The sequence below is a fragment of the Melanerpes formicivorus genome, unplaced genomic scaffold (assembly GCF_026170545.1).
Source record: "Melanerpes formicivorus ecotype bairdi unplaced genomic scaffold, bMelFor1.0.p_v2 SCAF_3, whole genome shotgun sequence".
In the NCBI taxonomy this organism is placed as follows: domain Eukaryota; kingdom Metazoa; phylum Chordata; class Aves; order Piciformes; family Picidae; genus Melanerpes; species Melanerpes formicivorus.
In genome coordinates this window covers 26,587,300-26,597,813 of record NW_027142355.1, presented here as the reverse complement: position 1 = coordinate 26,597,813, position 10,514 = coordinate 26,587,300, and the positions used below count along the sequence as shown (strand labels likewise).

Below are 10,514 nucleotides of genomic sequence, written 5' to 3'. Positions count from 1 at the left end.
GAAACTTTCTACCAGGTTTGAAATGGCTTAAAAAATGGTCAAACCATGCAGGAACCATCAGCTGATGCCCAGAGGTAATGTATACTATCCATAGGAGAGCAATGTGCCCTCATGGCTAAGAAGGTCAATGGTCTCCTGGTGTGCATAAAGAAGAGCGTGGCCAGCAGGTCAAGGGAAGTTCTCCCTCTCTTCTCTGCCCTAGTGAGACCACAGCTGGAGTACTGTGTCCAGTTCTGGGCTCTTCAGTTCAAGGAGGACAGGGATATACTGGGGAATGTCCAATGAAGGCTATGAGGATGACAAAGGGACTGGAACATCTGTCTGATGAGGAAAGGCTGAGAGACCTGGGGCTGTTTAGCCTGGAGAGGACTGAGAGGAAATCTTATTAATGTTTATAAATATCTGAAGGGTGGGTGTCAAGAGGAAGGGGCCAGGCTCTTTTCAGTGCTGTCCATGACAAAGGGGCAATGGACACAAACTGGAACACAGGAAGTTCCACCTCAGCTGAGGAAAAACTTTAGTGTAAGGGCACTGGAGCCCTGGAGCAGGCTGCCCAGAAATGCTGTGGAGTCTCCTTCTCTAGAGACTTTCAAGACCTATCTGGATGCCTTCCTGTGTGACTTGCCCTAGATGATCCTGCTTTGGCAGAGAGGGTGGACTCAATGATCTCCAGAGGTCCCTTCCAACCATTCTATCATTCTATGATTCAGTGTAGCAGCATCTTCTTATCTCAGTAGAGTTTATCTGTTCAAATGAGCTGTGTGGACCCCACATCTCCTCAAAGACTTCTGCCTGCTCCCCAGCACTAAACCCAGGTGGTAAAACCACACTGAGATATTTTTTGCCTTCATGCAAAACATCTTCAGCTGCATATTTGTTAGGAGAAGACTTTCTAAAGGAACTGAATTTCTAAACAGTTCTAAAGGATTCAGGCTTGAAAGGTGTCACCAGATACCCAAGTTTAACAGTGACCCAAGTATCTCCACTCCTGACCATCTGCAGACCACAAAAGCTGGAAAAATTCATTTTAAAAGCCCTACCCCAAATGAAATATTAATTAGCTTCAATCCCCCCAGAACAGAGGAGGGAAGTCTGTGCCCTGTCCCGGGCGCCTGCTGTGACCACGGGCAGACAAAATGCAGCTGCCCACAGGAGACAGGCAAGCTTTTGAGTCCCATTTTTGGGTGTTTGTGGTTCCTCTCCTCCCCCAGTGAAGCACAGGTCTGAGATCTTCTCTGAGCTTGCACAGCTCACAGCTGAAATCAGAAACAGGCACTGAGCTCAATGCTTTAATTGCTCTTCAATTGCTTTAATCCTTTGGGATTCCTCCCCTTGGAGAGCACACCCATGGTATAGAATCATGGAATGGTTTGGGTTGGATGGGACCTTAAAGATCATCAAGTTCCAACCCCCTGCTGTGGGCAGGGACACCTTCCACTAGACCAGGTTGCTCAAGACCTCATTCAACCTGGTTTTGAACACTTTTAGGCTTGGAGCCTCTACAACTTCTTTGGGCAACCTGTTCTTGGTAAAGAACTTCTAACGTCAAATCTAAATTCAGCTTCTTTCAGTTTGAAGCCATTAGCCCTTGTCCTGTCACTACAGGCCTTTGTCAAAACTCCCTCTTCAGCTCTCCTGGACATCTGCTTCAAATACTAAAAGGCTGCTCTAACATCAACCTGGAGCCTTCTCTCCTCCAGCCTGAACAACCCCAGCTCTCTAAACCTGTCGTCACAGGCGAGGTGCTCCAGACCCCTCATCATCTTTGTGGCCTGTCCAAGTCCATCTGGATGCCAGCTCAATCCAGGAGGACATCTAAACCTGGACTGAGGACTCAAAGTCAAAGCTTCTTTTTTATGGTGACTCTGAGCATGTCTGCATGACAGTCACCCTGGGGGAGCCAAATGCTGGGGGATGTTTCTCTGTCCTCCACTACTTTGTTTTAAGAGAGCCTCCAAGCAATTCTGCTCCACTCCTCTCAGAAGATCCTACTCTACTCTCAGAAGATCCCATTCCACCCCTCTCAGAAGTTCCTACTCCACTCCCCTCAGAGGATCCTACAAGCTCAAAGTACACTATGTGAGCTCGTTGTCACCCAAGCCCCAAGCTCTCACCTCAGTGATGGTTGAGATGTCATGCACATGCTCCTCAGGAATGACCACTGGCTGCCTGTCTTTCACAGCTAGGCTCTCATCAGCACATTCAGCAAGTGAAAGGCTCTCAGGACAGCTCGTGGAGGAAGGCTCCTCCTCCTCCTCACAGGGCAGCTCCCCTGAAGAAGACGATACCGTACTATCGACAACACCAGGAGTCCCATCAGCATCAGTCTGAGAATCTGCAGGGTTCTCCTCTGGGTGGGAAGGTCCCTGGTAATGTATGCTGCGATCCAGAGAGCTGCTGGGAGTCTGGTCAGGGTCTGACCGAGAGTCTGCAGGGCATGTCTCCAACCCAAACCAGTCCTCACCATCATCACTCAGCTCAAAAAACTCCCCAGTGCTGTTTAGTGAGACGTACTTCTCAGGGTTGCTGTGCTCCACCACCTTCCTGGTGCTGCTCAGGAGTTTGCTGGGCTTGCTGTAGAAGAGAGCCACCCACATATGAAGTATCAGCTTCATTTCTTCCGTATCGTCGGGCAGATCAGGGTCCCAGGGCCTGGAAGAGAAAGCAAACACAACCTGAAACAACTTCATCCTCCCTCTGGTTGACTAGCACAAGGTAACTCATTTCCTGGTGCCCCACAGTGCAGGGGAGCTTCAAATTCCCAGTGGCAGACACAGATGACTTGTGGCTTCCAGCTTGTTGAAAGGAGGCCTTGGGATCGTGGCTCTAGGTACCAATTCTAGCTGCAGAGCCATGGGAATTATAGAATGGTTTGGATTGGAAGAGCCTTAAAAATCGTCTAGTTCCAACCCCTCCACCATGGAGCAAAGACACCTTCCAGCAGACCAGGTTGTTCAGTGCCTCATCCAGCCTGGCCTTGAACACCTCCAGGGAAGGGGCATCCACAACCTCCCTGGGCAACCTGTTACAGTGTCTCTCATCTAGTCCAACTCCCCTGCCATGAGCAAGGACATCTTCAACTAGATCAAGCTGCTTAAAGCCCTGTCCGACCTGACCCTGACCACTTCCAATGATGAGGTATCCACAGTTTCTCTGGGTAACCTGCCCAGTGTCTCACCACGCTTGGCATGACACATTTCTTCCTGATGTTCAAACCAAACCTTCCCTCTCCCAGTTTAAAACTGTTGCCCCTTGTCCTGTCACTATACAGCTCTCTGCCAGCCCCCTGTACATATTGAAAGGCCACCAGAAGGTCTCCCTGAACCTTCTCCAGGCTGAACACCCCCAGCACTCTTGCTCTGTCCTCACAGCAGAGGGCTTCCAGCCCTCCCATCATTACTGTGGCCTCCTCAGGCCCCGCTTCAACAGGTCTATGCCTCTGCTGTACTGAGGACTCCAGAGGTAGCCCCAGCATGGCAGGTGGGGTCTCAGCAGACCAGAGCAGAGGGACAGAATCCCCTCCCTCTCCCTACTGCCCACAATGCTGGAGATGCAGCCCAGGACACTTCTGAGCACATGCTGGTGACTCATGTTCAGTTTGTCACCCACCAGTACCCCTAATTCCTTCTCCGCAGAGAAGACCCACCAGCTTCAACAGAGCACAACTAGGCCTCTGAGCACGGAGCAAAGGCCATTTATCACACAAAGCAAAGCAAAAGCAACATCAAAGAAAGCCCCTTCCAAAAGCGCTCCAGATGTCCTACAAGACACATCCCCTGCAGATGTTTTGCCAGACCAACTTACCCATGGAGGGCACGGATGACAGTTTTCTCCAGGGCATCGTTGGTGTACCTGCTGTCCAAATTGAAGAGGTACTCTGCCTCCCAATGGCACGTCACCTTCACGGACTTGCCACAGACACTGACCGTGTGGGACTTGGTGAAGTTCTCCTTCAGCCTGGAGGACAGCAGCCTGCTCCTGCGCCTGCTTGCCGCGGCCTGGAAGGGGCGCTGGGGGTGGCCGCTGTTCTGCTGGTGCCGGAAAGGGAGGACTTTCCCAACCAGAGGTCCCGCTTGGGCCTGCCTGCTGCCATTTCTGGAGGGTGCCGGCCCAGGGTGAAGGGCACCTCTGGGATGGGCGTGTTTCCTGGAGTGCTCGGGCATCTGTGAGGCGTACGAGTGCTCGGCGGAGATGAAGGAGTGCTTGTTCGCCTCAGCAGCATCCCGCGTCTCCCTTGGGGGCAGCACATGAGCTTTTGGAGGCAACGCGTGAGGTTTGGAAGGGCAGTGGCTTGTACCATTCTTGTTGCTGAGAATCCCTGTGTTTTTCTCGCTGGGAATGGAGGCCAGTCTGTTTGTGTCTGATTTTTCAGCAGGAGGAAGGTTGTGGTTTGGCGAAGCCCTGCTGGGAGAGGTGGCTCCCTTGGCAAGCTTCTCTACCCTGTGGTATTCGTGGTCGGAAGCGGCGCGCAAGGATTTGTGCTTGCGTTGATGCTGCTGCTCCTTCACGGGGTTGCTGGAGGGGCTGGAGGGCACAGCCATCATCTCATTATCCCTGGGGATAAATGAAGGGATGCAAGAACCCAGAGCCAGATCAGCCAACAAATTCAAGGCATGGGACTCGTAGTCGTTCCCCTTGGGAGGGAGACCAAGATCAGCAGCCCTGTCTGGGCAGCTCTCGCTCTCCGGGCTGTCTGCTGCTTGGTGTGGGGAAGAAACGTCACTTGGGAGGACAGATGGCTCCTTCCGCTCTGCAAGAGAAAGAAAAAGTCAGAAAATAAGCAAAGTCCACACAGCTCTGCCTCGTGGAGAGATTTCAAGCACACTTTCAGTTTGGCGGGAAAGTAACTCTCCCCAAGATGGAACTTGCACCATCTCCATGGCCGTGCAGATCACAGCTGCTACAAAATGATCACAGAATGCCAGAACAGTAGGGGCTGGAAGGGACCTCTAGAGATCATCTAGTCCAACCCTTGTCCTGTTTAACCAGATTCATCTGGATCAGGTTGCACAGGAATGTGTCCAGCTGAGTTTCGAAAGTCTCCACAGGAGGCTCCATGACCTCTCTGGCCCACCTGGTCCAGCACCCTGTCACCTTCACAGGAAAGAACTTTCTTCATCAGCTCAAGTGAAACCTCCTGTGTGCTAGTTTGTACCTAACTCTTACAAGGAATGGCTGAGGGAACTGGGGTTGTTTAGTCTTCAGAAGAGGCTGAGGGGAGACCTCATTGCCCTCTACAACTTCCTTAAAGGAGACTGAAGCCAGGTGGAGATGGGTCTCTCCTCACAAGCGACGAGTCCCAGGACAAGAGGAAATGGGCTCAAGTTGTGCCAAGGGAGGTTCAGGTTGGATATTAGGAAAAATTTCTTCATGGAAAAGGTTCTCAGGCATTGGAACAGGCTGCCCATGGAGGTGCTGGAGTCATCACCCCTGGAGGTGCTCAAGAAACGTGTGGACATGGTAATTTTGGGACATCATTTAATGGACATGGTGTTAGGTTGATGGTTGGACTCAATGGTCTTTTCCAACCAAAACAATTCTATGAGTCTATGTAGAAAGCTGGAGGCTTCCCAGAGGCAACCAGAGCACAGCAAATCAGTGCTCATTTAGGTTTTGGCATTAAAATGCCCCTGGCCATGGCATGAGGCCCACATTTGTAAAGCCAGCATGAAGTCATTAAACAGGGTCAACACCTCCTGCTAAAAACCAGCACAGGAACCTCTCTTCAAGAAAAACCTCATTAAATCACATCTGTGCTGAAGTCCTGCATGCTGCATTCGATTTCCTTTGGAACTCTGTAGCATGACATGGAAGTTGAGTGTTTCTTACTGCTACACACTCTTGGTTTGCATTTTTGGCAGATCCTGGCATTGGTAAGGACCTGTCTGACACCCTGCCCATGTGACAGCATTGGTAAGATCTGCTCTGAGAACCCACCAGTGATAAGGGCAAGAAGGGGCTGTGTTTGATAGTCATATGCTGGTGGAAAGTGCCACGTTTCAGTAACACCTGGCAATAAAAGACCAAGAAAGGATAAATTGAATCAAGGTGGCTAAGCTACTCTTTAAAGCCTCCAACCTCACCAGGAAGGGGAAAAAGAAAGACCATAGGTAGATCCCAGAAAGGACATCAAACCATGAGTTGGAAAACACATGACAAATTAACAGAAAATGACTCTCCTGTTCCATCATTTATCTTGGCACTGAAATACTTTCTCTCAGTTTAAGAGCAGAGTCCTGGCCAGCACCTCCAGACACTCCACTCAGCGGCTGTCCAGGCTGCTTCTTAAATCTGCTGCAGCCTGCCATGGAATCATAGGATTGTTTTGGTTGGAAAAGACCTCCAAGATCATCAAGTCTGACTTTCAACCATGGCCATCAAACCATGCCTCTCAGTGCCATGTCCACATGTGTCTTGAACACCTCCAGAGATGGTGACTCGACCCTGTCCCTGGGTTTGCTCAGGCTGTGACAATTTGACTCTGAAATTATGAGATTTAGAAGGTAACAGACTTAAAATCTGGCTAGGAGCAGAAGTGCTCTGTCCATGAGCTGCCTCACTGCAGTTTCAGAGCAGCAGCAGTTAAAACTCAGGCTTTAGAAACACTCTGAGCCAAGGAAGCAATATGAAGATTTCAGAAAGGACTTAGAAGAGACCCAGAGTAGTTTGTACATCCCATAAGGGTGATTTTCACCATGATCATCATCTTTTATGCTACAAAGCACAACTGGGAGCCTACAGAGTGTGAGGCAGCAGCACTCGGCCCTCAGCACTAAATGTCGTAAGGCCTTTTGGCTGCTGTGACGGTGTCGTTATCATCACCTCTTTGCTGGCTTGGTTTTGAAAGACTCACCGAATCCCAGCATGGTGGGGGTTGGAAGGGACCTCTGGAGACCATCCAGTTCAATCCTCCTGCTAAAACAGGGCCACTGACAGCAGGTTACCCAGGATCACAATGTCCAGGTGCGTTTGGAATCTCTCCAGAGAAGGAGACTCCACAACCTCTCTGGGCAGCCTGCTCCAGGGCTCCACTACCCTCACAGCAAAGAATTTCTCTTAATTGTCAGATAGAACCTCCTGGGTTCCAGTGTGTGCCCATTGCCCCTTGTCCTGTCATTTGGCACCACTGACAGGAGTCCAGCCACATCCTCTTGCTGCCAACACTCCATTCTGAGCATTGAGAAGATGCCCTCTCAGGCTGCTCTTCTCCAGGCTCAACAGCATCTCTGGAGCCTCTGCTGAACTCTCTCTAGTAGTTCCCTGTCTCTCCTGAACTATCAGCCCAGAACTGGACTCAGTACTCCAGCTGCATCCTCACTAGGGCAGAGTAGAGGGGGGGGATCTGTAACCAGTAAGACCAGTGCACCTTAATTCGGACATGGCAACTTGTCTAGCAGCACACCCAGGTCCTTCCCCACAGAGCTGCTTTCCAGCAGGTCAACCCCCAACCTGTGCTGGTGTAGGGGTTGTTCCTCACCAGGGACAGACAAGATTTCCCCAGAGAACAGCACTCTTACCACTGTCTCCTTTCTTTTTAGCTTGAGGTTTCCACGGGCCATTGGTCACACTTTTCACTGGCTTCTTGAGAATCTCAGCCACAGGAACCCTTTTGACATCTGGGCTCTTCTGGGTCTTTGGTCTCTTCGTTTCCAAGCCAGGATCAGTGCAGGCTGAAGTTTCCTTCTGAGGAGGTTCACACTGCGTTTTGTGCACAAATTCTGCAGACAGGACCTCTGCACCTGGCCCAGGAAAAAGGGAGGGTTGTTTGGAGACATGTTCAGATTAAAAAGGAGTCATTACAAATCTTCCAGTTAAGGAATGTGGAAGGACTGGTGCAAGAGTGATTGACAGTCTTCAACCACAAAAGCCTGTTTTCCTCACCTAGAACAGATGTTCTTCAGGGATAAGTCACACTAATTCCTGCCTGGCACACTTGCACCCTGAGGGTACTTATTTACCTCTCCAAGAAGCACAGGAGAACCTTTCCTAGATCTATCAGCAATGTCACTCATACCTGAGGCAACATACCCCAGGGAAGATCTTGATAAGCTGTGAATCAGAGCTGACAGGACAGCCCATTTCCACAGCTGCTGCCACTACCTGTGATGTATGCAGATGCCAGAAAAGGTTCCTTTGGATGTTTTTTGTCATCTGAAGCCACTTTTAATGTCTCTACAAATCAGGTGAAAGCTCAAAAGGAAAGGCTTAGCCTATGCTCCAGTGAGATAAAAGCCTTCAGAGGACTACTTAGGCCACTGAGACAATTCACGTGAGCAGCTTGAGCCAGATACCAGCTTTCAGAAAACTAAGTTGGGTGGGATCAGTCTCAAACTTCTTGCTTCTTTAAAGACCACAGTAAGAAAGTTGACTTAGGAGTTACAACATGAGCACATGGAGTGGCTCTCTAGGCAACCTATAATGGGCACAGGCAACTGCTCCTTGCCTGAGCCATTGACAGGCCACGGACAAGGGATGTCATAACCATGACCTGGGTAATGCCCTGTTGCACAGTCACCCACTAGCAAGGAAAGTCAAGAACTTGGACCATTGCACCACGCTTCAGGCACCTTTGCTGAAATTCCCTCTGACAGCACTGGGCTCCTTCCCAAGTTGAACAAGATGCTGTGGAAACATCACCACAGGCCTATTTCATAGAATCCCAGGTTGCAAGGGACCTCAAGGATCATCTGGTCCCTCCTTTCTTGGCAAAAGCACCGTCTAGACAAAATGGCCCACGAAAGCATCCAGTGTTAGGGAATCCAGCACTTCCCTGAGATTATCTCAGTGGCTCATTTGGAAGCTCTCAAGAGATGTCTGCTTGTTCTGGGCACCATGGGGGATGGTGAGGGGACATGGCTTCTAATGAACCTTAAGTATCCCAGCTAAGAGAAGCAGGAGAAGGTCACTTACCTCTTTTCCTTTTGTGTGGAGACTGTAGCTTGGCTAACTTAAGCATGGGCTCGCTGGAATTGGCCATAGCCCCTGTTTTTTTAGGAAAAGAGGAAGCCATATTGATCATCTTCTTGGCTGCTTTCCTATTCCTGCCACTGTCCCCCATAGGATGCATTTGCATCTTGAGGGGTGACCATTTCTTCCTGGTGCTGGTCACAACAGCTCGGCTGGATTTCCTCCTGCTCTGCTGCCCCCACAGCTTGCTGGCTGCGGTGACATCTTTTGTGGGTCCTTCCCCACTCTGGTCCAGGCCCACTGTTGGGTTTTCACTTCTGGCTTTTATATCTACAGCTGTGTTGGGAGGAACAGAGCCTGGCAGCCCAGCTGGAGAGAAGTCCATTTTACAATCTGCCTCCAAATGGTAGGAAAGAGATCGAGAGGCATCACTCGAATGTCCTAAAGCAGTTGACATTTCCAGAGTATAGTTGCTGGGGTTGGAGAGGTAATGCTGGAGCTGGGAGAAAGACTGCTCAGAGTGTTTCCTGAAGGGATTAGTCCATTCATCCCCAGTTGGTGGGAGGAGAGAAGAAAAAGGAACCTCATTGCTTTGGCCAGAGGTGGGCTTTGCATTCTGATTGAGCTTTGCGTATTCCTGGAAATGCTGTCTGACACATGTGCTGGTACCAGCTGTGTCCCCCCATGAAGAACTGGTGGCTTTCTGCACTGCATAGCGAAGTCCTGGTAAGACTGAGGCTATCTTCAATAAGATGTTGCCACCATCAGAGCTTTCCCTTCCATCTTTTGGATCGTACTTTTCAGCTGCAAAAGGAAAAGGGCAAAATTTTACTCAAAAGAGGATTAAATTACCCAAAGCACTTCAATGCTGCATGTAAAGAGAACATGAAAGGCCTAGAAACCAACCTACAAAAAACAAGCCCCAGGGGTGATGTCCTGGTTTGATGGATGCTGGTAACTGCTGAAGGTAAAAAAGAATTGCACGTGGGAGTCAGAAGTGGATTAAACCAAGACAAAAGAGATTGATGTTGTACCAGCTAGCCCTGTTCTGCAAGATACAGGGGGAGATTATAGAACCACAGAATCATTTCAGTTGGGAAGGACCTTTAAGATCAGCAAGCCCAATCATTCTCTGACTCTTCCAAGTCTGGTGCTGAACTGTGTCCCTCCAGCACTACATCTCTGCGACTTTTAAACACCTCCAGGGATGGGGATTCAAACCACCTTCCTGGGGAGCCTGTTCCAGTGTTTGAGAACCCTTTCAGGGAAGAAGTTTCTTCTAATGTCCAACCTAAACCTCTCCTGGTGCAACTTGAGGTCATTTCCCCTTCTCCTGTCACTTGTTACTAGGGAGAAGAGACCAATCCCCATTTGGCTCCAGCCTCCTTTCAGGGAGTTGTAGAGAGCCAGAAGGTTTCACTTTTCCTCCTTTTCTCCAGGCTGAACAACCCCAAGTCCCTTTTAACATCCTTTGTGTTGTTTATATCCCTGTTCAGATGCAACTTCCAACAGCTCCATCTCTACCTGCTGGAGTCAGTGTGGGAGTCATGTTTCATGTGAAGACACCTCACTAGAGCTCTGGAGCGGGGTGGGGAATACAAACTTCC

General features: G+C 49.9%; 1 protein-coding gene across 4 annotated transcripts in view; it reads right to left on the bottom strand.

Annotated features, from left to right (window-relative positions):
• The window catches only part of TASOR2 (transcription activation suppressor family member 2), a 52,113-nt gene that overhangs the window by 10,384 nt on the left and 31,215 nt on the right, over nt 1-10,514 (bottom strand). For all 4 annotated transcript variants that reach the window (XM_068169205.1, XM_068169222.1, XM_068169212.1 and 1 more), the window contains exons 14-17: nt 8,911-9,711; nt 7,518-7,739; nt 3,805-4,750; nt 2,115-2,652 (exon numbers count right to left, since the gene is read on the bottom strand). In XM_068169205.1, the coding sequence (XP_068025306.1) occupies nt 2,115-2,652; nt 3,805-4,750; nt 7,518-7,739; nt 8,911-9,711 (2,507 nt within the window). The remainder of the gene's footprint in view (nt 1-2,114; nt 2,653-3,804; nt 4,751-7,517; nt 7,740-8,910; nt 9,712-10,514) is intronic.